Source organism: Phocoena phocoena, chromosome 1 (genome assembly GCF_963924675.1).
Source record: "Phocoena phocoena chromosome 1, mPhoPho1.1, whole genome shotgun sequence".
Taxonomy (NCBI): Eukaryota; Metazoa; Chordata; class Mammalia; order Artiodactyla; family Phocoenidae; genus Phocoena; species Phocoena phocoena.
Window position 1 is genome coordinate 12,017,794 of NC_089219.1, and position 25,496 is coordinate 12,043,289.

The 25,496-nt window shown below is 61.3% G+C and overlaps 3 protein-coding genes across 3 annotated transcripts in view; all 3 read left to right on the forward strand.

The window, feature by feature from the left end:
- Nucleotides 1–12,221, forward strand: part of PLEKHM2 (pleckstrin homology and RUN domain containing M2) — a 37,674-nt gene extending 25,453 nt beyond the window's left edge. Inside the window, exons 7-20 of the mRNA XM_065885374.1 lie at nt 1,243–1,302; nt 4,323–4,551; nt 6,047–6,892; nt 7,203–7,272; nt 7,420–7,510; nt 7,846–7,910; nt 8,239–8,327; nt 8,882–9,014; nt 9,253–9,443; nt 9,802–9,867; nt 10,577–10,736; nt 11,081–11,251; nt 11,334–11,450; nt 12,087–12,221. Coding sequence (XP_065741446.1) covers nt 1,243–1,302; nt 4,323–4,551; nt 6,047–6,892; nt 7,203–7,272; nt 7,420–7,510; nt 7,846–7,910; nt 8,239–8,327; nt 8,882–9,014; nt 9,253–9,443; nt 9,802–9,867; nt 10,577–10,736; nt 11,081–11,251; nt 11,334–11,450; nt 12,087–12,221 — 2,423 coding nt within the window. The remainder of the gene's footprint in view (nt 1–1,242; nt 1,303–4,322; nt 4,552–6,046; nt 6,893–7,202; nt 7,273–7,419; nt 7,511–7,845; nt 7,911–8,238; nt 8,328–8,881; nt 9,015–9,252; nt 9,444–9,801; nt 9,868–10,576; nt 10,737–11,080; nt 11,252–11,333; nt 11,451–12,086) is intronic.
- Nucleotides 12,222–14,761: 2,540 nt separating this feature from the next.
- Nucleotides 14,762–17,461, forward strand: SLC25A34 (solute carrier family 25 member 34). Its single transcript, XM_065895718.1, has 5 exons — nt 14,762–15,181; nt 15,838–15,903; nt 16,004–16,156; nt 16,482–16,616; nt 17,279–17,461. The coding sequence occupies exons 1-5, from the start codon at nt 14,762–14,764 to the stop codon at nt 17,459–17,461; spliced, it is 957 nt and encodes a 318-aa protein (XP_065751790.1).
- Nucleotides 17,462–19,576: 2,115 nt separating this feature from the next.
- On the forward strand, nt 19,577–23,333 carry TMEM82 (transmembrane protein 82). The gene is made up of 6 exons (XM_065897475.1): nt 19,577–19,664; nt 19,807–19,879; nt 20,080–20,254; nt 20,850–21,267; nt 22,728–22,915; nt 23,244–23,333. The coding sequence occupies exons 1-6, from the start codon at nt 19,577–19,579 to the stop codon at nt 23,331–23,333; spliced, it is 1,032 nt and encodes a 343-aa protein (XP_065753547.1).
- The last annotated feature ends 2,163 nt before the right edge of the window (nt 23,334–25,496 follow it).

A 25,496-nucleotide genomic window follows, 5' to 3' on the forward strand; every position in this document is an offset into this window, starting at 1 on the left:
GTCTTTCTTGGCTGGTTCTGGTCCAGTGGTGGAAATTCGGAGTTAAACGGGGCCAGTCGTTTCCCAGATCTTCATTTCCCCAGAGTCCCTGTGGTGGCTCAAAAACTGATACTGGGGGTAAAAAGCCAAAGTGAGATCTTACGAATGTTAGACCCTTTTCCAGAAACCTGTAGCCATATGCCCAGGGCCGTTCTCTGAGGTCGGGGGGATTAGCAGGGCAGCCTGGAAACTCTTCCTGACATTCCAGGGGTGAGTGCCACCCACTTCGGGGGAGTTCATCCTACCCTCGATTTTAGGTGGAAAGAGTCTATAAGCAACCCCTAGAAGGAGGAGGGAGGACCTGATGGGTCTAAAGTTTGGAGGAAGACTCGCCCCCCCTTTCCCATGGGTCCATCAATTTCCGAGTCCCTCCCATACCTGCCAGCATGTTGGAGGTGTTCACACTCATGCCATCAGACTGAAAACGTCCTCACGCCTGTAGGTCACGTGTTATCTTGGTCCAACAACTGGTTGGAACAGCCTGATTTCTTCCAAACCTTCGGCCTCCGTGTTCATCGAATAAAACTGGCTGTTTTCCCACCCTCGTCCCCTGTGGGAAACCAGAGCTCTTCATTTATGGCACCCCACCCCACCTCCAGGGAAGGGGCTTCAAGCACAAGTTCAGCCCCAGGGACTCCCTAGAATTGCATTAACATTGAGACCTTGACCTTCTTCTTTCTTTATTTCTGCCTGTGCTGTGGCGCTATGTCCCAGGGAGGGACATAGACTCGCTGCTAGCAAGGCCTGTGTTGCTCGTTTTAGAAGCAGGAGATGGCAGCTCAGTCGCCTTGGGTTGGGCTCAGGGGCTTTCGCCAGAAGCCGGAGGGACAGGCCTCAAGGGAGCTGCCAGATTGCCCAGGGAAAGAAGTGTCCCCTTGAGCCCACCTCATCTCAGCTGCTGGGGGTGGAGGGAAGGAAAGCAGGGACAGGAAAGGAGGTTAGGTACAGGGGAGCCGTGTCCTTCTGGGGTTGGAACTGATTGCCCCCAGGTCTTTCTAGCTGGTCAGAGGCTACTGGGCCAGTACCGGAGCCGAGAAGGAGCTGGGGTCCTCAAAGTTCCCCTGATGTTGTCAGATAAAATGTAGAAAGTTTAATTTTTCCTCTCTTGTTTTCTCCCAATGTCTCCCACCCTGTTGCCCCCACCCTCCCTGCCCTTCCACTGCCTGTGTTTCTAATCTTCAGTTTTGTCCCTCATTTTTATAGATTATGATTTTGGAGATGTGTTTCCAGCAGTGCCGTCTGTACCCAGCACAGACTGGGAAGGTGGGATAGAGTCCGCTGTTACCCTCTTTTCCTGTTTTGCAACGTTTCCATACCAAGCTTGCTGCGTGATTCACAATCAGCTCGTTATTTATAATAATGTCAATGGTCATAATAAAGCCAAGTTTGGTGTTCTGGTAGATGGAATTCTGCAGTAGGAGAACTTGACCTTGAGTCCTAGGCCAACCCCTTCTCCCAGTGCAGGACTCCTGCCTTTATGCAGTGGCCTTGTGGAGTCACTAAGTGTCTGCGTTTCGGGGACACACGGATCACCCTTCCTGATCCCAGTGCCAGTCGATGCACCAGATGTGCACAGGGAAACACTGCCTTTGAACATGTGGGCTGTAGGCTCCTATTTAGGTCAGATGCGCTTCGGTATCAGAAGCATCAGGACGCAGAGGCAGAGGGGCTCGATTCTGTTCTTAATGGCTTCCTCTCGGGTGTTTTTGAAAGAGATTGAGGTCCAAATGAGGGAAATTGCCCTGGCATGACTGAAACTGCCTCTAGGGAGATTGTCTTTCAAGTTTTAAGGCTAAAATAAAATCTGTCAACGCTCCCACCCTGTCCACTAGGTGGCAGCAATGCTTGGCCATTTTTCTGCTGGTGACGCCACTTCTGGGCTTGAGAACAGTCGTGAGCTATTCCCAGGATTCCTGGGATCATTCCAAGCAGAGGGCATGTTTCTGAGAAGGTTAATCCTTCCTCCTTAAAGCTGAGGCCATAACCAGACCCGCCTTACTAAACAGCCTCTTGCCCTGTGGGCCGCTTCCACCCAGGATGGGGGCAGGGGGGCAGCCTCTGGAGGAGGAGGTGCCGACTGGTCACCCAGAGCCGCGGGACGGCGGTTCTCCCTGCTGCTCGGAGCTGAGCCCCGTGTTGTCAGAGCCGTCATCTGATAGATGATCTTTTCCCAAGTAACTCAAGTGTGCAGTAGCTTAAGTTAGAGGGAAGATATCGCATTGGGAAAAATAAACTATGTCATCTGGCCAACAGCACCATGGAAGAGTCCCCCGTTTTCAGTTAAGATTAGCTTGAAATCCAGAATTCCATCATAACGACATCATTTATCCTTTCAGCCTCTCTTCTCGCAGCGCTCATGCTGGGCATTGATTCCACCCCCCTCCCCCCTAACAACTAACCCCCTCCTGACCCAGCTACCTGCTACCTGTTGCAGTCACTTGACGAGCAGGGCCTGACCCTCATCTGCAGCCCTCCAGAGCTCCCTGTGGCCTGAGAATTAACAGCCCAGTCACACTGCTTGCTCGGGCCGGGCCAGGCTCCATGGCGGGCTGAGATTGTCCCAGCAGCCATCTCCTGCTTTCCTGAGTTCCTAGAGCACTGAAGAATCCCTGAGCCGGTTCTGGAAGCTTACTTGGGGAGGCTTTGTCTTCTCCTCAGACCTGGAGGAGAGCAGGATTTGGAGGGCAGCTCTGGGCCCTGGGATGGGGACTGGGGAGGCCTTTCCATGGTCCTTGGCTCATTTACATAACTGGGGGGTAGGGACTTCCCTGGCGGTCCAGTTGGTTAAGACTCTGCGCTCCCACTGCAGGGGGCACGGCACGGGTTTGATCCCTGGTCGGGGAACTAAGATCCCACATGCTGCTGCGCGGCACGGCCAGAAAAAAAAACAGAACTGGTGGGTATCCCAGCCTTGACCCCCACCACGTCCGATGATCTGCCTGCCCACCTCTCGGGACCCCCTCCCCAAGGGGGATGTAACCGCACAGCTCGGGCTGGACCAGGAACGCGTGGGCGTGGCAGGAGGCTTCTTTCACGCTGAAGGGCAGGCTTTTCTGCGTCTGAGAACCAGGGTTCTGGCTGGGGTCCCTGTACATCTGAAGACAGTCTCATATTTCACTAGTGTCTTTCTGGCAGAGCTGGGAGTTGCTTTCTGCCCCCTCGTTTGTCCTTATATTAAAAGACAGTGAACTTTTGACGATGTGCTGGGTCAGCAGACAGCTGCCCAGTGGTTTCCAAGATCCCCCAAGCAGGTTGGCCCTTCCAGATGAGGCTGAGGGTGGGAAGCATGTTTGCCACGTCTCCTCTGGCAGATAAAGGCCAGCAAGATGTGTGCGAGCTGCAGCTGGAGCGTGAACATCCTGTGTGCTTTGCCGTTCACTGTCACCCAGGTTATTCTGCCAGCATGGGCGGCCTCCCATCTGCCACTGGATAAACACCCTGACACTCCCTCCCCTCTGTGTCCCGTTCCAGTGACCTGGGATGGACGGTTGGAGGTGAGGGCAGCCGTTAAACCAGCTCCTCTCTAGAGGGGCTGTGTCATCTCCCAGGGGGGAGTGTGCCCAGAGAGGACCAGTAGGCAGGCTGAGGTTTGGATGAAATGGAGTTCTCAGCACCTGCCTTAAAGGGGTGCCCGGTGGGATATCGAAGGAGAAGGGCCCACAAGGCATCTGTGGCGGCGAGGGGCAGCCGCTCTGCGCACCTTTCTTCCTCTGCCCCGGGTCCTCCTTCCTGCCCCTCCCCCTCGCTCTTCACCCTTGGACCCTATCCTGGCCTTGCAGCCTCTGTACCCCTCATTTTCTCTGATCCTGGCTCTCTTCTCTCTTCCTTTGTTCCTTTGTATCTGCCACTGTGGGGGACCCTTCAGAGGGCTTTGGGTATCTCAGTCTGGTCGGGGGTGTCTGGCGCTAAAGGAGGCTCTAAGGTTAAACTGAGAGGTGAGCAGCCCATCTTTTGAGGCATCAGGGTCACCATCCCCAAGGGGCTTCAGCCTGGAGCCTGCTTAACCTTGGAGCTCTTAACTCAAACTTGGCCATATTGTTGTGAGCTCTCGGGGCGGGGGGCGGGGGCCGGTGGTGGTGGTGATGGCATTCCTCCAAGTTGCTCTTAAAGCACAAATCCCGTGTCCTGTTGGCCTGGGGCTTCTACTCCTGAAACAAGGCCACCCCGATCAGATTTCCCTGAAAAGAACTCACCTGCCTCCCTCTTGAGATAAGGCATGCTTTGGGGGCCTGTGGTCCCCAGCTGGTGTCTGACGGGCTGTCTCGTGTTTCCTGTTCTCCCAGATGGAGACCTCACAGACACTGTCAGTGGCCCCCGCTCTACTGCCTCGGACCCGGCCAGCAGCAAGGCTTCCACCAAGAGTCCCACCCAGCGCCACAACCCCTTCAATGAGGACCAGGCAGAGACCGTGTCCTCCTCCGACACCACCCCTGTGCACACCGCCTCTCAGGAGAAGGGGGAGCCCCATACCCCGGACTTGCCAGACACCTGCACGGAGCTCGAGGTCATCAGGTCAGTGGGGAGGGGCCTCGAGAAGCTGGGTGAGTGTCCTGGTGTCCATCTGTCCACTCCTAGCATCACTTTTTAGTCCACGCAGACTAGGACCTTCTCCCCGCCGGAGGGCATTTGGGCATCTTCCCGGAGACTAGGTACCTCACCCCTGCTCAGTAGTTCTTTGATCAAGAGGAAACAGAGGGCCCGAGCCTGGAAGATGGGTGACACAGGCATCAACATGGCCGGCCTCTGGGGCCGTGCCCAGACTGCTGGGGCATTTGTCTGGTCCATCCAGAAAGCACCTTCAGCCTGGACTTCCTTCCAAGGGAGTTCTTGGACATTAGAGCACAATTTCTGAGGTTCGTACTAATTCTAGTTCAGCATGGCTCGCTGCAAGAAGAGCATCTTCGTCGCACTGCTGGGGACTAACAGGGAAGGAGGAAGCGGGTGGCAGGTTGGGAAACTCTTGGCCCAGAGCCTCCTCGGCTCCCTGACCTCCCTGCCTCCTGCTCTGGAGTCTCTCCACCCTGGATAAGAAGATGTGCACGTCAGACCTCCCAGAGGCTTGCCGGCCCAGGGTGGGGGAATTGCTTCCCAGTGACTGGAGCCAGGAGTCCAGCTCCCACAGGCTGGTTGGAGTCCAGAGCAGCTTGAGTGGTTCAGACCCAGGGTTGCTTAGCCAGGCCCACTTCAGCCAACTCGGAACCAAGGAGTTTGAGCTCAGAAGGCTTTGATTCTTTTGAATTATCCTAATGACCCCGCACGGAAAGAAGGGTCAGCTCAGGGTCGGCTGCCCACATCCTAGGGGGAGGCTGAGTAGAGGGGGGCCACCGGTCTGACCAGCCATGGCCTGTTTTTGTTCCCTAGAGCACAGCTAGCCCAGTGGTGCCATCAGCTAGAACTCACAGGACCCGCTCAGGGCTTCCTCTGGTCGCTGCCATCTGTGCCTCCCTCGAGCTGGCCCTGCCTCTGCCGGCAGTGGGAAGTACTTGGGGCCTGAGCTGCTGTCGGCCCCCAGCCTCCCGCCTAGTGCTGCCTGGGACCGCTGAAGCTCTGGCTGTGCTCTCAGAGGTCCCTCGCCCAGGATCACCTCTTTTGAAAGACATTGTTTTTTAAATGATTTTTTTTTTTTTTTTTTTTTGGCTGCGTTGGGTCTTCGTTGCTGCACGTGGGCTTTCTCTAGTTGCGGCGAGCGGGGGCTGCTCTTCGTTGCGGTGCACGGGCTTCTCATTACGGTGGCTTCTCTTGTTGCGGAGCACGGGCTCTAGGCCCGTGGGCTTCAGTAGTTGCAGCACACGGGCTCAGTAGTTGTGGCTCGTGGGCTTAGTTGCTCCCCAGCATGTGGGATCTTCCCAGACCAGGGCTCGAACCCATGTCGCCTGCACTGGCAGGCGGATTCTTAACCACTGAGCCACCAAGGAAGTCCCAGATCACCTCTTTGGACCCAACCCATCTCGTTGCCCTCAGTACTGGGGTGCTCAGATTCAAACCTCTCCCCATCACTACCATCCAGGGTCACCAAGAAGAAGAAAATTGGCAAGAAGAAGAAGCCCAGATCGGATGAGGAAGCAAGTCCACTCCACCCGGCCTCTACCCAGCACACGTGTGCCAGGCGGGGCAGTGGTGACACCCTCGTCAGCAGCCCAGGCCCCGGGCGGGTCTCCCCAGACAAGACCCTCGCCTCCGCCGGGGAGGAGACGGAGGGGCCCAGCAGCACAGCCGAGGGCAGCGAGCGCTCAGAGCCCGGCCAGGTGGGCCTGCTTATCCCCGAGATGAAGGACACCTCCATGGAGTGCTTGGGGCAGCCCCTGAGTAAGGTCATTGATCAGCTCAACGGGCAGCTGGACCCCAGCACCTGGTGCTCCCACATCGAGCCCCCGAACCAGTCCTTTCGGACTGGCTCTCCCGGGGACGCCCCGGAGAGGCCGCCATTTTGCGACTTTAGTGAGGGGCTTCCAGCCCCAATGGACTTCTACCGCTTTACCGTCGAGAGTCCAAGTACTGTTGCATCAGGTGGCGGCCACCATGACCCTGCAGGGCCTGGCCAACCGCTGCATGTTCCTGGTAGCCCTGCGGCTGCTGGCCAAGAAGAAGAGGGAGGAGGACGAGGGCCGGGACAGGCGCCTCGGCCCCTAGAGGACACCCCGGGGGAGACGCAGGAGCCAGAGGCCCAGGAGCTGGAGACCCGGTTGCCCCTGGTCGGTGAGGGACCTACGCCTGAGCAGGAGCCTGGGACCCAGGAAACGCTTTGCCAACTCAAGCGAGACCAGCCCAGCCCTTGTCTGAGCAGCGCCGAGGACTCTGGGGTGGATGAGGGGCAGGGGAGCCCTTCTGAGATGAGCCACTCGGCAGAGTTCAGGTGAGCCAGTCTGTCTGTGCCCCTTGCCTGAGACGCCCCTGTCGTCGATCAGGGCACGTTGGGCCTCTGCCCTCCAAATACACCAAGCACGACTCCCGGAAGACCTAGCCTGGGCTGGGAGGTAGGAGAGGGGTGCGGTCCTCCCCTCCCTCACTTTGGCTCCGGGTGGGGGGCGGAGCCGCTGCCAACATGAGACCTCGGGGTGCCTGCCTCGGCCCCGTGCATGTGTGTCGCCCGTGTGCGCCGGTGCGGCCCCTCGCGGCCCTGCCCGGCCTGACACCGCGCCCTCCTGCGCTCGCCCCTCCCACAGGGTAGACAACAATCACTTACTCCTGCTCATGATCCACGTGTTCCGAGAAAACGAAGAGCAGCTCTTCAGAGTAAGTCCCGGGGTCTCAAGAAGGAGCGAGAGCCTGCGCAGCAAGGGCGAGGCCGGATGGGCCGCCGCTTCCGCTCCGAAGGGGAAGCGGGCTGTCTGGGGCAGGGCGGGCGCCGCAGTGCCTGACCCCTGTGCTTCGGCCCCTCAGATGATCCGGATGAGCACGGGGCACATGGAGGGCAACCTGCAGCTGCTGTACGTGCTGCTCACAGACTGCTATGTCTACCTGCTCCGGAAAGGTGCCTGCCGCCCCCAGGCTAGGCCAGGGCAGCTGCCGAGGGCGCGTGGAGGATGAGACTGACTGCCGCCCTCATTCCCTTCCCCCCGCCCCCCGCCCTGAGTGTCTCTGTGCTGCCTGGCACGTGGTGATGAAACGGGTTGGCAGCCGTCCCAGCTGCCCCAGCACATGAGCCTGGGGCCCCCCTCCATGAGCACCCCATGTCGTTCTCCTACCTCACCACTTCAGATCGCAGGGCAAGGACGGGTCCTCATGGAGAAAAGGTCTTAGAAAATGGGGCAGGGGGAGGACAGAGAGGCCACTGAGGGTAATAGACATTGGGGTCTCCTCTCTCAGGGGCCACAGAGAAGCCATACCTGGTGGAAGAGGCTGTTTCTTACAATGAACTTGACTATGTGTCGGTGAGTACAGGCTCCGTGACTGGTGTGTGCCGTAGGGCAGGGCTCCTCGGGCCGCCCCGCCTCAGACCTGCAGAGCAAGGCTGACCCCTGCCTCAGCCCCGGGGGTGGGTGCCAGCTCTTATCTCTGAGCAGCTTTTCTACCTGAGCCGGGGATAAGAAGCAGGCCTGAGGGTACCTCTTCCTCGCTGTGCATCTGACCATCCCTGCCCGCCTTGTGGTGACCTCAGAGTGCGCTGCCTCCCTCCCCAGCCCTCAATCTGGCCCCGGCTGCCCCTTCTGGCAGCTGCGGCCAAGCCCTGTGTGCATGTGAGGGTGTGGTTTCTGGCAGGTGGGCCTCGACCAGCAGACAGTGAAGCTGGTGTGCACCAACCGCAGGAAGCAGTTTCTGCTGGACACGGCAGACGTGGCCCTGGCCGAGTGAGTGACACGCCCCCTTCTGCAGGCCTGGACAGTCAGCATCTACCGCTGGCCTGGCCACACCCTTGGGGCTGGAGGGTGGCAAGGGGGGTACGAAGGGCAGAGAAGCAGGGAGGTGACGGGCACACTGACCGACGGGTGCCCTCAGACCCTGAGTGGCCCACAGAGAGGAAGGGGGCCGGCAGGAGTGATCCCCCCAGCAGAGAAAGCGCAAGCCCGGCTGCGGGGCCTTGGGGCCACACGTGCCCCCTGTGCTTCCATACGGAAACTGTCCTGAGATCAGGTCTTTGTACAAGTCCTGCTGCTTCCCTTGAGGTCACAACCCAAGACCCCTCGGCCGCTGGGAAGGGTTAGGCCTTTCCCTGCCGTGGTTTGATGATCATGGACTGCTGCCACGTCACTGCCCCACCCGCCACCCGGAGCTGTGGTTCCAGCCAGGTCCTCCCCGCAAGATCCTATGACCCCTTCAGGCCGGAAGTCCCCAGGACTGTGCCATGTCCCTTTGAGGGGTGGGGGCCTCAGGCCTCTGACAGCAAACCCCACTCCGCGTACAGGTTCTTCTTGGCTTCTTTGAAGTCAGCCATGATCAAGGGCTGTCGGGAACCACCCTACCCCAGCGTCCTGACTGATGCCACCATGGAGAAGCTGGCACTGGCCAAATTTGTGGCCCAGGAATCTAAGTGTGAGGTAAGCACCTGGGGAGGAGGGGGTGTTGTCCCCGAGATGACAGCCCTGGTATTAGGGTCAAGAGGTGCAAATAGGTGCAAATAACTGTCTTTAGTGTTTCTCCATCACCCACCTGGGAGGGGCTCTCCCTCCCGGCCTGTCCCCCTCCCCACTTGGGGTGTGTCCTGACCCCACCAGCCAGCAGCCACTCCTGCTTCTGGCCCAGACCTCACCGCTCTGTCCCCTGCCCCCTCCCCAGGCGACCACTGTTACCGTGTGCTTCTACGGGCTTGTGCACTGGCAGGACCCCCAGGATGAGTCCCTGGGCCGCATCCCCTGCCACTGCTCACCCCCTGAGGGTGCCGTCACCAAAGAAGGCATGCTGCATTACAAGGCGGGCACCTCCTACCTGGGCAAGGAACACTGGAAGACGTGCTTCGTGGTGCTCAGGTGGGAGCCCCCGCAGCTCTGGCCCGGAGGTTGGGATGGGGGACAGCGCCCTCCCCGTCAAGGGCTTTGGAGCAGATATCCCCTGGGATCCCAGATCTTCTCTGTAGAGCCAGCCATCTGGGGCCCAGGGAAGCCCAGAAGGCCCCAGGTGAAGACTGGGGCTGTCCCCAGGGCTGGGGGCACGCGCTCCCTGCTGTGCCTCTGCAGTTCTTCCTCCACCCTCCCTGCCGTAGGGCAGGCCCCGGGCTCCTTGGCCTCTGGGGTTCAGGCCCCAGCTTGTGGGGGTCCCTGGGATCTGTTCCACCTGGCCCCCAGTTCCTGGGACAGCCCTCACCCCTGCCACGTTGTGCCCCTGCAGCAACGGGATCCTCTACCAGTATCCCGACCGCACTGATGTCACCCCCCTGCTCTCAGTGAACATGGGGTGAGTGTCCTGGGCAATGGGAGGTGCCTGGCAGGTGTCGGGGCCCGTGTCGCTGCTTGAAGGTCAAGGCTCCGGCTGGGCCTGAGCCTCAGGGCTCCCATCCTCCCTGGCTTGAACTGGCTCTCCCTCCTGTCGGTTGAGCACCCCCCCTCGGCCCCACCCCCATTTAGTGCCCTGGGGTCTGCTGAGCTCTGGGTGAACAGGGAAGGGTGGGGAAGCAAGACGAGCTTCCTGCCAGGCAAGGATCCCAACAGGTAGGGGAGGCGTCCCCCGATCTGATAGGGGAGGCGGTCCTTTCCCTGGGAAGCGCTTGACCTGATGGGGAGGATGGACACACACACACACACACACACGCACACACGCACACGCACGCGTGCGCGTGCTTGGAGGAAATATCCGGCCCGTAAGGGGAACGGGAATGAATGTGCACTGATTCTGAGAGGGCGGGAGCCAGGAGCTGATTCTCAGCCCCTCACCTGGCCCTGCTCAGGTATCTAGACGAACCTTGGTGATTGTGGATAAAAGGTGTTACACAGAAAAGGGGCAGGGCTGCCCAGCAGCTTTGCGCCTCTCCTTCGAGCCGGAGGGCTCTGGCCCACCTTCTGGTGTTCTCCAGCCCTCAGGACAACCCCAGGGGCTCCGCCCGTGCCCCTCGCCCCCCTGCCCCCTTGCTCCCTTGCTCCCGTTTCACCCTCCACCTCTGGCCCAGGGGGGAGCAGTGCGGTGGCTGTCGGAGATCCAGCACCACGGACCGGCCCCACGCCTTCCAGGTCATCCTCGCCGACCGGCCCTGCCTGGAGCTGAGCGCCGGCAGCGAGGCTGAGATGGCTGACTGGATGCAGCACCTCTGCCAGGCCGTGTCCAAAGGGGTGAGGGCCTCCTGCCCCACCGCTCACCACCTCCCAACCCCACCCCGGGTCCCCAGGGTCCCTTCCCCAAGCCCATGCGAGTCATGCAGCGGCCTCTGAGGACCAAGATGGGACTTCCAGGGGCCAGCCCAGGAGTGGACCCTGGAGGTTAGGGCCGCCTGTGGCCTGACGTTCCCACCATCACCCCTGTCGGCCCCTGTACTCCTGAGGTGGGCGGAGCCTGCCTGGCCTCTGGAGGGAGGGGCAGAGGGGCTGGCAGGCCCCTGACGCGGAGAGTCCTGGTGCAGACCAAACCTGGAGAGCTCCAGCTTGCCTCTCCCCTCCGCTCTGCCGGCACCCTTCAGGTCATCCCCCAGGGGGTAACTCCCATCCCCTGCTGCCTGGTGGTCACGGATGGCCGCCTCTTCACGTGCCACGAGGACTGCCAGACCAGCTTCTTCCGCTCCCTGGGCACCGCCCAGCTGGCCGACATCAGCACCGTCTCCACTGAACCGGGCAAGGAGTACTGTGTCTTGGTGAGCCGGGTGGGGGGCGTTGGAGGCGGGCCCTGCCGAAGGAGCGCTGTGTCTGCTCACCTGGGGCCCCCGCTCTCCCCAGGAGTTTTCCCAGGACAGCCAGCAGCCCCTCCCACCCTGGGTCATTTACCTGAGCTGTACATCTGAACTGGACCGACTCCTGTCTGCACTGAACTCCGGGTGGAAAACCATCTACCAGGTACCCAGCTGCCCAGGCCCCTGCGGAGTGGAGCCATTCCCTAGGGAAAGGAGCCCCTGCGCGGCACAGACCGAGGCAGGAGTTGGGGGCCTGGGGCAGCACCATACTAGGAGCTCTGAACGTGTAAAACCAAAGGGGCAAGACCCTGCCTCCCAGTGAGTGTGAGGCTAAAGCTAAGCACAGAGCCCAGGAAACGCCGTTCCTGCCCTTCTCAGTTCCCACGAAAAAGCCGGCATTAACTGCTTCCGGTGGGGCGAGAGCTGCGCCCGGATGATGGGGGCACGGAGCTCCGCACCATGCTGAGAGGGCCTCATCGAATGCCTGGACAGACCGCAGTCTGAGCGCGTGCTGGGCTGCCCCGCGGAAGCTCCGGACCAGCCCTGGGCGGAGTTCCACGGCCCGCCTCCCGGCCCCACCCCCAGCCCCCTCCTCCGAGAACCGGGGCCGTCCCTGGAAGGAGGCGGCTCGGGGAGCCGCACCCCGTCGGCCTGAGCCCCTCCTTGAGGAGCAGGAGATCTCAGCAGCGTGGATGTAGTTCCAGGGCAAGGTTACACCTGGTGCCAGGGAACCCCACGGCCCCTCGGCTTCCTGGGGGCTCTCGGTACAGCCCTCAGGTTCCCTGCACGCCCCACACAGGTGGACCTCCCCCGTAAGGCCATCCAGGAAGCCTCCAACAAGAAGTTCGAGGACGCCCTGAGCCTCATCCACAGCGCCTGGCAGCGGAGCGACAGCCTGTGCCGGGGCAGAGCCTCCCGGGACCCCTGGTGCTGAGGCGGAGCTGGCCGGCGTCCCGGAGGGGCCGGAGAGGGAGGCACGCGAGCGGCTGCTGGGGCCAGGCTCCCACCCTCGTTCCCGGGCAGCAGAACCACCGACTGAGGCTTGAGACACGGTCTCCCTCCCAGGGATCCAGAACGGGTGCTCAGCACCCTGGGCCTCCTGCCTGGCAGGTGGCAACTGGGAAGTGCTGGGAGCAGAGGGTCCGAGCCCTATGGGCTCTGCAGACGCACGGCCCCCTTCCCCGGGGCCACCGCCTCACTCCACGAGGGGAGCAGGACTCAGAGGGCAGGAGCCCCTCTTCCTCCCCTGGGTCAGGGGCCCGGGCAGAGGCTTAGGCCGCCCTGGGGGCTCTGAGTGCCCGGCCATCCCTGTTCATGTTTGAACATTCACCCGGCTGGGAGGGAAGCTGGAACACCGCGGTCTCAGTGCATGTCTTCTCCTCACTAGCTCCATCCCCAAGCACACTGCTCCCTGCCTTCCAGGGCCCGGGAGTTTGCAGGGGGCCGGGATGGCCCTCCCTGGCTACCAGGAGGCCCTGCATGTCCACGGCCCCCTACCTCCCCTCCTCCAAACCTGGCAGTGCCCGTAGGACCCAGGGATCAGGCCATCTCCTTTTTGCCAGGAGCAAAGGGGAGGGAGGAGGGCTTGGAGAGGAGCAAAGCCCACCAGCCTGTGTCCCCTGCCTGGCTGGAGCCAGGTCCTTCCCAAGAGGGCCCTCTGGGGGAAGGGGTCAGGTGGCCTGGGTTTTGTTTTTTAAAATAAAATAGACATGTTATATTGCCAAGACTCGTCACTGGCCCTTTTTGACCATGGTGGAGGTGAGGGATCTTCGGCACCTCCTCTCAGGCCACTCGGCCCTTTGTTCCTCATTCATTCCACAAATGCTCTTCCGTCAGATGCTCTGTGCCCACACCGGGATCCAGATCACTGGCGGCTGCCCCCCAGCACTCACTCTGTGGAGGAGTTCGGGCCCTGGGAGCTTCTTGGCCGGACCTTTGCCCTCCTTCCTGTTTCCTGCAGTGGCCAGGGGAGGGCAGCCACCAGCTCGAGTCCCAGGCCGTGGCTACACTGCCAGGGCAGGGCACTCCTGCCTGCCCTGCCTCCCCCAGCTCTGGGGGCTGAGTGCCGGCCACTCGGGATCAACACGGGAGAATCCAGGCTGTCCCCAAGACCTCTTGTTGAGCTGCTACCCCGGGGCTGGCCGGAGGGTGCCCAGCCTGCCAGGCCTAGGAGGAGCTCTGCGGCCTCCAGGGCCTCACAGCTGGGAGGAAAGGGGTGGACACCTGGAAGAAGCAGGTGTGGAGGCCACAGAGGTGGGGTTCTGGGCAGGGCGGCCCTGCCTCTGGTTCTGATTGGGACTTGGGTGATGCAGGGTGGCCCTGGCAGGAGAGAGGTACCATGGGGCCGAGGCCGAGGTGGGCAAGGTGGTGCCGGCCCCTGACCTGAGCAGCCTGGCACCTGACAGTAGTGCCCAGGACTGGGAGGTCCCTCTTCACCAGGCACAAAGGTCCATTCCCATGCCTGGGCCTCTGCTCCGGAGAACCACCGCCCAGGAGCAGCTCCCACCAAGAGGAGAGGCAGGACTAGGGGGCAAGTCCTTACCAGGTGAGCGACCCAAGCTGCAAGGTCACTCCTTGAGACACAGTGGCCCTTATTTTTCCGTCTCCTACCCACCCAGGGCCCCCAGGCAGGGGGGGATGTGGGCCGCCTATTACTGAGTGAAGCGATGTGCTCGGCGTTCTTCACACATCTGTAATCCTCCAAAGAACCTCTGCAGTGGGCATCCGTATCCCCATCTTACAGATGGAGAGACCGAAGCGCCAAGAAAGGAACTGACTTGCCCAGGGCACACATAATAGCAGCTCCTGGGATTCCAGATCAGTTCCACACGACTCCAGAGCCCTCTGCTCTCACTGGCAGTGGGACCACAGACTGTGGGAGCCAGACTGGAAGACTGAGGCCGGGAAAGGGGACGGCACACAGTAGCAGGGGGGTGGGGCGGGGCGGGGGGGGGGGGAGGCGTTGCTGAGTTGCTGAGAGGAGCCTCCCAAGCAGCTGCCTCTTGCCCAGGGCCCTGAGCTACGGCAGGACTGGGCAAGCCCGAGGGAGGGCAGCGGCACCAGCCCTTTGCCCAGGGCCAGAGGGAAGGCTGGAGGACCAGAGGGTCAGGAGGAGGTGTCTTGGCTGATTGGCACTTTCTGCCCCACCCCACCCCACCCCCACCCCCCCGTGTCTCCCTTGGGGCCCAGGTGACCTTTCCCCGAGATCCCAGGGTCCAGGCCCTCCCCGGCAGGGAGGTGTGGGGGACGTAGGAAGCTGGGATTGGTCCAGAGCCGGCGGGGGCGTGTCCCAGGCTCCCAGGAAGGAGCAGAGTAGGTGGACTCCTGAGATAGAGCAGGCCGCCTGGCAGCAGCAGGCCTCTCTGACCCGGACTTTTGCCCTCCAGACATGGCCCCAGGCTCCCTCGATCCCCAGCCCTGTGGCCCTGTGGGAGTGAAGACAGCCTAAGCACCGCCACCCCAGGGCCCGTGCCCATGCCCCTGACACGGGCACAGCCGGCCCCCGGCCCGGAGGCCAAGGAGACGGTGGCTCCAGCTGTGGACCTGGTGCTGGGTGCCTCGGCCTGTTGCCTGGCCTGTGTCTTCACCAACCCCCTGGAGGTGGTGAAGACGCGGCTGCAGCTGCAGGGGGAGCTGCAGGCCCGGGGCACCTATCCTCGGCACTACCGGGGCTTTGTGGCCTCTGTCGTCGCTGTGGCCCGTGCAGATGGGCTGTGCGGCCTGCAGAAGGGGCTGGCTGCCGGCCTCCTCTACCAGGGCCTCATGAACGGCGTCCGCTTCTACTGCTACAGCCTGGCATGCCAGGCCGGGCTCGCCCAGCAGCCAGGTGGCACTGTGGTCGCGGGCGCTGTGGCAGGGGCACTGGGAGCCTTCGTGGGGAGCCCTGCTTACCTGGTGAGTGCCTTGTCTCCATCTGCTCCCACCCTGGGACCCAGCTCCCATGGGGGCTCTGCAGCCTCCTGGGCTGGCCTCCGTGGAGCAGATGGGGTGGGGCTGCTCCCTGGGACATCCCTGCCCAGGCCTGGAATCTGCCCCTCTGTCCAGGGCACCAGGGCCTCGCCCTGAACCTTGCTCCCCTGGGGCCCCCGCCCCACTGGTCCTGAGCTGGGGGAGGGGGCAGAGGGTGGCAAGAGGTGTGCTAGCTCAGGGCCACGTGGTCACTTGTCTTCCTGCATGCCCTGTGCAAATTAAGCATAAAGCTTCCATCGAGAGCGGGCCCCACATCCCAGCCTGGACGCTACAGTCGTCATCTCTCTTGGTCCCCAGAGCAGCCTTCCAAGGGTGAGCAGACAGGCAGAGAGAAGGTTAAGTAACTTGTCCCAGGTCACAACCAGATGCAGACCCAAGCCGACTCCAGAGCCTCACCTCCAACCCTATTCCACACACACACACACACACACACACACACACACACACACCCAAAGCTGCAGGTGTGGGCTCAGGGAGGTCTGGGCGTCAGGGCCCGGGGACGGGTGCCCTCAACACGCACAGCTCATCCAGGGTCTTCTAAGGTTCCAGCCCCAGGCCTTGTGTCACCCCTGCTCTCACAGGTCAAAACGCAGCTGCAGGCCCAGACGGTGGCCGCGATGGCTGTGGGACACCAGCACCCTCACCAGGTGGGGACCGTCACTCCCCGGGGCTTCCCCGGCTGGGTGGGCTGGATGGGCCCCTGGGCGGGCAGGGGCCGCCCGGTGACCCTGTGCCCTCTCCCTGCAGAACGTACTGGATGCCTTGGGGACCATCTGGCGGCAGCGGGGCCTGGCGGGGCTGTGGCAGGGTGTGGGTGGGGCCGTGCCCCGGGTCATGGTCGGCTCGGCTGCTCAGCTGGCCACGTTCGCCTCCGCCAAGGCCTGGGTGCAAGAGCAACAGGTAAGGAGCGGGGGACACCCGCGCCCCTTATCGCGCCTCCACATCTCCAGCTGGATCCCACGCAGGGAAACCCAGGGCGTGGTGACAGGCCCCTTAAGAAAGCCGAGGGCCCTGGGTCCAGCAAGAGTGGAGAGTCCGCAGTGAACCCTCCAGCTGTAAAGGAGCTCAGGGCGGCGGGGGGCGGGGGGGGGAGTGGCCGGAGGGGCCTCATCAGCCCCCCTCTCCCTAGCTCTTCCAGCCCCCGGGCACTGAGAGGATGGGGTGGGCACCGCGTGGGGGAGGGGGGAGGACACTACAGGGCTCAGCAGCCTGTATGTCCCCACAGTGGCTCCCAGAGGACAGCTGGCTGGTGGCCCTGGCCGGGGGCATGGTCAGCAGTGTAGCCGTGGTCACAGTCATGACCCCCTTCGACGTGGCCAGCACGCGGCTGTACAATCAGCCTGTGGACGGAGCGGGCAGGGTGAGCAGGGGACAGAGTGGGGGAGGGCGCGGGAGCTGGACAGCATCCCCCAACACACACACACGCACGCACGCACGCACAGCCAGAGACACGGAGAAGTGTGCCCCACACACACACACACACACACACACACACACACACAATTCGGCTTGTGTGCTGAACACCTATGTCCCAAGCACGTACTAAGCATTTTCACACCTGGATGCTATTCTGTCCTCACAACAACTTTCGTTCTCCTGATGAGAAGACTGAGGCTCAGAGAGATCGAGTGACTTGCCTGAGGTCACACAGCCGGTGGGTGGGGGAGCCTGAACCAGAATTGAGTCCTGACCCCCCAGCCTCACAGGTGCACAGGGGCCATCACGTACACTGGTGCAAGGTGTGCCGAACACAGAGGTGCCCTCCACGGGCTGAGTTAGCGGTGAAATCCACCCGCGTGCCGCTAACCAAGCTGAGCGCCTGGCCTGGGGCTGTGGCTGCCTGGAGGAAGAGGCCCTGTTTTAACTTTCACAGCCCGAAGGGTTACTATTATGTGATTTGCCGAGCTTGGCGGAGTGCCCTTTCTGATGTGCCACAGAAGCCCATACACACAGACACACCCCATTGTGCCAGCCAGGGCCCCATGACACCTGTAGTGATGTCTGCCCTGTGTCTGTCCCCAGGGCCAGCTGTATGGCGGCCTCGCCGACTGCCTGGTGAAGATCTGGCGGCAGGAGGGCCCCCTGGCGCTCTACAAGGGTCTGGGCCCCACCTACCTGCGCCTGGGTCCCCACACCATCCTCAGCATGCTCTTCTGGGATGAGCTCCGGAAACTGGCCGGGCGGGCCCAGCACCAGGGCAGCTAGGCGGCGTCCTTCACCCTGACACAGCCGTGCCCTTGGCAGGAAGCGACGGCCTGCTCCACCTGGGAATGGCTGTCCAGGAGCCCGCCCAGGCCCAGGCCCTGCCGCAGGTTCGGGGAGAGTGTAGACAGCTGTGGTCAACCCAGCCCCATGGCCCACCCAGGGCCAACGGATCCTCCTTGAATCGCCACCCACTCTGTTCTCCAGAAAGTTTCTCTTCCCTCTCTGTCCTGGGTAACCTTATCCCATTGTTATAATAACTGCTTCAGGCTGTGAACATTACCATGAGCTGGGCCACTTACGTGTGGCCCAGATCGCTTAGTCCTCACACGGTATGAGACCGTAAAATGCTCTGTTACTGATTCGGAAGCGGGGGCTCAGAAAGGTGAAGTGCTTTGACCAAAGCCACACAGCTTTGAAGGGGCAGAGAACCCAGCTCTGCCCAGCCCAGACCTGTGCCCTTGGCAAGAGCCAGGACCGTGGGTGCTGGGGTGCCCCTGAGGGATCGCTATACATGTGGGGAGGCCCTGGGGAGCACCGTGAGGCCGTAATGTCATCGTCTGTGCTAGACTGCCAGGGCCGCCGTCATAGAGGACCTCAGACTAGGCGGCTTAAACAACAGAACGTTACTTTCTCATAATTCTGGAGGCCAGATGTCTGATCAAGGTGTCGGCAGGGTTGGTTTCCTCTGAGGCCTCTCTTCTTGGCTTGCAGATGGCCGTCTTCTCCATGTCCCCACATGGTCTTCCCTCTGTGTGTCTGTGTCCTAGTCCCTTCTTATAAGGACACCAGTCATATTGGATTAGGATCCACCCTTAATGACCTCATGTTAACTTACTCATCAATACTTCCTTTGAGAATTGCTTTCTTTAAGCAATTTTGCTTTCTTTAAGCAATTTCTTTAAGCTTTCTTTAACCCTGTCTCCAAAGAGTCACATTCTGAGGTTAGAACTTCAATATATGAATCTGGGGAGGGGGAGGGGACACAATTCAGCACATCAACTGAGGGCTTTTACTGAGGGTCCCCTAGGTGCCCAGCACTGTGGACATTTGCACAGATTCTCACGACAGTCCTGGAAGGTAGCGCTTGATGGTGCCCATTGTTCAGGTGAGCAGACTCAGGTCCCGGGAAAGGAAGTAACCTGCCCAAGGTAGTAGAGCTGGGCGACCTCATCCCAGGCTCTCTCCCCACGCTGCAGCCACCCTCCCACCATGGGCGTGTTCCTAAGGCCTGCACCGACCTTTGTGCTACAGAAGTGGATGCTGAGTCCCTGAAGGGGCAGGACTGGCGGAGAGGTCAAGCAGCCTGAACTACCTTCCCCGCCACACCCCATGTCTGCAAAGAGCTGCTCCCCAGGGGCAGCCCTACTGCACACTCCAAACCAATAAAGTTTTCTATTTTGTCTACTTCAACGACTCCCCTCTGCTAGCAGCCTCAGTCTCCCGACCCCCGAACCCACACCCTTGGTTCGCTCTCCTCGGTCTGAGAAAGGAGGATCCAAAAGAACTGGGGCGAGCCAGCCCCGCCCCGTAGGCCAAGTGAGGCCTGCCACCTAGTGGACACGGGGAGGATCGTCAAGGCGGGCTGCCCTACGGCGCAGGAGGGGAGGACCCAGAGCTGGATCCCATCCCCGGGCTGTGGCGGGAGAGACGCCCCCTTCCAGACCTTGGGCTGAGAGAGCAGAGCCTGACCTCAGGCTGTGGGGAGATCGAAGCCCCCCTTCCAGACCTTGGGCTGAGGGCGGGACCCAGACTGGAGGCTGGGGGAGGGCAGAAGAGGCGAGGCCTGGGGCTTCAGGAAGGGATGGGTGGCAAGGCCCAGGGGTGGGTTGGTCTCTGTCCTGAGAAAAGCAGGACAGAGACCAGCCCACCCAGAGATGCCCCCCCCCCACCCCATGCTGCCCAAATGGGGAGACCCTGGGCAGCGGTCTTAACCCAGCAGCCCAAAGGTTTAAGGCCCTGGCTCTCCTCCCCTCCCCTTCCCTCCCTTCCCCTCGCCTGGGCTTTTGACCCCTCCCAGCCCCTCCCCTCGCCTCCACCACCTTTGCCCGGTGGTGGTGACGTTGCGGTGTCTCTGGCGCAGACCAGGCCGGAGGCTGGGGCTGGATCCTGGCGGCCATGTTCTCCCTGCCGTCCCTCCCCTTCTGGCTCCCCAGCCTCCCCTCCCTAGAGTGGGGCTCCGGCCTCCTCGACGCCCTCCTGCAAGGTGAGCCCCTCCCCCATCCCCCTCAGCCCCACCCCCTCCGGGGCACCAGCCCGGCGCAAGACGAACCCCACCCACATGCGTCTCCCACCGCCCCCTCCTCTAACCCTACCAAGCTGCCTACCCTCCCTATTAACCCCGTCAGGCCTCGTCGGGGCCTGCGGAGTCTCCGTCCTGAACAACCTCCTGAAGGTCTACTTCTTCGTGGGCTGTACCAAGTGAGTGCCCGCCTCCCCGGCCCCCTCCCAGCCCCCTGGAGCCCACACTGCATGCGACTCTGGCCTCCTCCGAGGGCAGGACTGGGAGGGAGAGACCACCCGTCCTTAACCCCGAGGGTGTGGGTGGGGGCACCGTGACCCCCTCCAGGGACGAGGCTGGTGGTTCTGCTCCTCTGCCCGTGCCCCCTCTACCTCCACAGTGACCCGGAGCGGCGGCTTGAAAAGGAACGGCTGCGGGCCCAGTGGGCCTCGCTGGAGACCGTGCACCTGGCAGGGCTGGCCCTGATCCTGACCGTCGTGCAGGTCCGGGTGGCCGCCCTTGTGGTGCTCGAGTTCTCCCTCCGGGCTGTCTCCATGCTGCTTTCCCTGGACAAGGTAAGACCACAGGCAAGTGGTGGGTGAGGACTGCCCGGCCCTGGGCCCTAGTTTTCACCCCCAAATACAGGAAACTGGGCCCGGTTGTCATCGCCAAAGCCGAGTCTCCACTCAGAGTGGACACCACCCCAGTCCAAGAAGATAACACAGCAGCTCCCGGATGTCAAGAGCTTCCCGTGAGCCAGGCATGGTGCTAGATGCTTTGGGTGCATCACCTCATCCTCAGAACCACAGGGGATAAAAGTCTGCTGTGATCCCGATCTCACACATGGGAAACTAAGGCTCAGAGATGCCACGTGGCTTATCTGTGGCCAACAACTAGCAAGAAGTAGAGTCGGGCTTTGAACCCAGGCCTCGAAGGCTTTGAGCCACCACCCTTCAGCAAGCAGATAGGTCCCAAGTAGTAATCATGATTGAAATTAAGCTGAAAGAAATGATTCCAGTAGGGCTTGACCTGAAGGCAATATTCCCTCTTCGGGAACGGCCTCCCACAGAGTGGACCACCTGTACCTTGACACCCTCTGGGCCCCCGCGCGGCGAGGAGTGGGCTGAGCGCACACAATCGTGGCCCCTCTGTGCCCCCTCCCCCGCCCAGGGCGCCCGGGGCACCGAGAGGCTGCAGCTGTACCTACTGTGCCAGTACTCGCTGGGCTGCGGGCTGAGCTGCAGCCTGAGCTTCCTGCAGGAGGGCGCCCCGCACCGCACGCTGAACCTGCTGCTGGGCCTGGGACTGGCCGCGCTGCTCCGCTCGGGCACCCGGCGCCTCCGCCGCCACGTCTGCCAGCTCTACAAGCTGCACAGCAGCCAGCGCTACTGTGGGGTCTGCCTGGGCCTGCTGGCTGGCGCTTGCAGCCTCCCCCGGCTGCTGGGCCGCGCCCTGGCCGTGACCTTTGCAGTGGGCAACCTGACAGCCGTGACCCTCCTCAACCGGGACTTCCTGACCACCTCGGAGGCTGTGCGTTTCTGGATGCCGCTCACCATCTGCTACACCCTGCTGGTCATCTACATGCAGGGTGAGGGTCGCGGGCGGCAGTTCACTCGCTCGACACTCACATCCCACCGTCTGACCCAGGCCCAGCGCTGTGCTAGGCCCTGGGGAGGCCGACGACACTCAGACCCTGCCCCTGCCATCCCAGAGCACCCAGCCTGCTAGCAGGGGCCACACAGTGGGGCAGCTCAGATAAGGGCGCAGTGTGCAGGGGGAGCCTGGAGACACGGTACTTGAATTGCGCCTTGAAGGGTAAGCAGGAGCCCCTGGGAGAGACGAGGGAGCAAAGGAGATCCTGGCAGAGGGAACCATAAATGCCAAAGCCCAGAAGTGAGACAAGGCGTGAAAACGGAGTGCTGTCACGGAGGCAAGTGGAGCAGATGAGGCTGGCTGGGTTCACAGGGGCCTGATGGAGAGCTGTCATCATCCTGGCAAGGCAGTGTGATGAGAAGCCATTGCAGGTTTTTTTAAATTTATTTTATTTTATTTTTTTATTTTTTACTTTTTTGCGGTACGCGGGCCTCTCACTGCTGTGGCCTCTCCCGTTGCGGAGCACAGGCTCCGGACGCGCAGGCTCAGCGGCCATGGCTCACGGGCCCAGCCGCTCCACGGCACGTGGGATCTTCCCGGACCGGGACACGAACCCGTGTCCCCTGCATCGGCAGGCGGACTCTCAACCACTGCGCCACCAGGGAAGCCCCATTGCAGGGTTTTAAGCAGGGGAAAGTGACCTGATCAGATCTGGGCTCTAGGAGGAGCCACCTGGCTGCAGGGTAGGGATGGGATGGAAGAGTCAGGACAAGGAAGGGCAGTCAGGCAGGCAGAACAGCAGGTACAAAGGCCCTGTGGTGGGAAGGAATCTAGCATGCTTGGTGAAAACTTGGATCACTGGGGCTAGAGAGCAAGGGGGACCAAGTCAGAGATGAGATAAGGTCGGAGAGGAGACTCCGGTCACATGGGGCAGGACCTCCCAAGGTGAGGAGTTTGGAGTTTATTCCAAATGCAGTGGGAAGTCCTGGGAGGATTGTAAGCAGGGGAATGATTTCACCTCGTTAGTGTGTTGGGAAGGCTACCGGTTGCTGAGTACACACTGAGTTGTAGGGTCAAGATCAGAAGACGGGAGCCCAGTGAGGAGCCTGCTGTGAGAGATGAAGGGCGCTGGGACCCAGATCTACTTGGTAGAAAGAGCTCATACGGCTTCCTGATGGATCGGATGAGGGAGTGCAGGAAATAGGAGTCAGGACACCTCCTGTCCTGACTGCAGGGGGAGACTGGGGGTGGGCAGTGAGGCCTGGGAGGAAGAAGCGCCCCTGTAGTTGCTGGGAGTGGGTGTGGGGTGAGAAGGAAGGGAGCGGGGCTGCCTGGGGAGGGGAAGGCCCGCGCTGAGGAGAGCAGCGGGGGGAGCTGGGGGTTCCAGACAGCCGACTCGGCTGGACCTCAGGGCAGGCAGACAGGCGGACGGTGACAGGGACCGTGTCTCTGCAGAGGAGCGGCAGCAGCATCCCAGCCTGCAGAGCCAGGTGCAGACGGTGCTGGTACGCATGTGCGGCCTCTTTCTGCTGCTGCTGACCATGGGCCGCTGGCTGGACCTCGTGGGCATCTTCACTTCCCTGCTGGGCGAGTTCTGGTGCCTGCTGGACACCCGCACCCTGTTTGATCTTTGCCAGATACAGGTGGGCACCCCCTCCCTGAACGTGCCCCAGACACTGAAGCCCCACTCCAGACAGCCCTGGGAGCCTCGACAAGTTTTCAGAAGAGCCGGGTGACCTCCCTTGGGGTGGGGGTCGGAGACAGCTGAAATCCCCTCTCCTACCTGGGGTTAACTTTTGACCCCTCGGTAGCCAGGGTCACTAGGAACGGGGCGGGCGCCCCCCACCCTATCCAGTGCCCCAGAAGACCCCGAACGGGAGGAAGGTCCTGAAAATCGGGAGGCTGAGGCCCCCCTGCGGGATGGGGGAACTGAGTGGCACCCTCCATCCCTTCCTCCCTGCCTGCCCTCAGGATTTTCCATCCCAGAGGCCTTCCGCGTCAGCTCCAAGCCAGCCCCGGCCCTCGGCACCTGCCCAGCCGCAGGGGACGGCCCCCTCCTGACTTACCTCAGCAAGGACCCGGAGTCTCTCAGAGCCGCCCGGGCTCACCTGGAGGCCTTGACCCCAGGATACTGCCTGGCGGCAGAACGGCAGGGCTGCCCCCCACCTGGAGCACTGGGGGCCCCCGGGAGGGAGGAGAGGATTTGGGGCTGGGCCCCTCAGAGGGTGGGGACGCATGGAGGCTGCTGGGTTAACCCTCTTTTTCTCAGGGTGGGCAGTGGATACAGCCCCTCAGCCCTGCCTTCCCAGAGCGTTGGGGGGTGGGGAGAGATTGTATCCTCAGAATGGCTTCCTCCTTTACCAACCTCCCTTGCCCCGTCCACAAACAGTAAAGGTGATTCTCTCAGATTTGTCTCAGAATCGTGAAGACACAGAGAGGTGAAGAGGCTTTTCTAAGGCCACAGAGCTCTCTGACTGAGGCAGGCTCCTGGGATATGGGCCAGCTGGGTCCCTGGGGTTCAGGAATTTGATATCGTTGTGGCTGAGGAGATGACCGGGATGCAGTGGCGTGGATGGGCACGTGGTCTGGGACTCACCTGCTTCTTGGGTGGATGTCCCATCCTAGGCTAAGAAACAACTGGAGCGAGTATGATGCCTAGGCCTCTATTGGTGCCCTTGGTCCCCAGCCTCTGACCCTGACACGAGGATCCTTCCCGTCTCAGCCCTGTTCAGCCTTGTATCCCCTGCAGGGCCCAGCTCATGAAGGCCACAGAGTATATGGAAAATGGTTGGGTACCAGCTCCCCTGCTTACCTGCTGTGTGGCCTTGGGTAGGCCACTGCCCGTCTCTGAGCCTGTCAGGAGAACAACTACCATGTGTTGGGCACTGCGCTGAGCATTTTTATTATCTCATTTCATTTTAACATCAGCCCCAAGAGGCAGGTACTCTTATCCCTTTTTAGATTCAGAAACCGAGGCTCAGAGAGACTAAGTAACTTGCTCAAGGACACACAGCTAGTTAGTGGCAAGACAGGATTTGAATCAGGTAGCCTGACCCGCAGAGTTCAAGTGCTGTGCATGTTCCCTGCTCCCCACTTCTTGTTGAAGAATTGGGGCCAGGGAAACTAACAGAGGTGGGCGTAAAAAATATGGCAGGTCCATTCCTGGTAGGTTCTGGAATGTTGTTCCCACCACCTTCTGTCCGGGTTAGCCTGAGGCTCTACCCACACCCATGTTCTGGCCCAGGCACCCAGCCCACGAGGTAGTTTGTGTCCATGGGGATTGAGGGCCCCAACTCAGAGGCCCTTTCCCAGGAGGGACCCCATAGAGCAAAGGAGACTGCCAGCCAGGGGGCTTCCAAAGGGGTTGTGAGGGTCAGGTTGTCTGGGAGATGCAGGGGAGGCAGCAGGGAGGAGGTGGGACCTGGAGAAGGTTCTTTGAGGATTCCAGGCTCTAATGGGTCCCACTTCTCAGCAAAGCCCACCGTGGTCACCCAAAGTCTACTGCTTTGGAGCAGACAGAGTCTGGCCTAAGATTCCACTCCCCACCCTGGGTGCACCTGAGATACAGGGACAGGCTGGCCCCAAGGCCAGACGGGGCGGTTTCAGCTCATTCCTCCAGGAATGGCCACCAACAGACAGTTCGAGCCCAACTTCTGATCCCCTGCTCTCCATCCCACCCCCAGGAGGGGCCTTTCAGCCCCAGAGTAACTGAGGTGGGGGAAGTGCCTGTGGATGCCCCTCCCCCAATACAGAACCCAGCCCCCCTCTGCCTGGGAGTGTGCTTGGTTCCCTCTGGGCAGGAAACTTGCCCCAGTCTAGGAGGAAATGGCTCAGTTAGGTGAGCACAAGGCCAGCCGCTTGCCAGAGCCAGACTGGACACCGGGTTCCAACTCAGGCCTGATGTTTTTGCTGGAAGGTTCCCTGGCCTCCCAGCCCCCCACACAGCCCGGGACCCGGTGGGGACAGGGCTGGGAGGAGATTGGACTTGGCAGTCCTTTCCTTTTTATGGGCACAGGGACTGTTTTCCAAACAAAAATTGGGCCACGTGGGCTGGAATAGTATTCTTTTCTTATCTATTAAATTATTTTTGTGAAAAATCTGACAAGGGTATAAAAATTAGATCGCTCTAGTGAGCCCTACCAAACAAAGAGGACTAGGCCTGAAGTCCAGAGGGTAGAGGAAATCGAAAAGGTACGGTCTGCAACAGGGGCATGAAGCTGAACT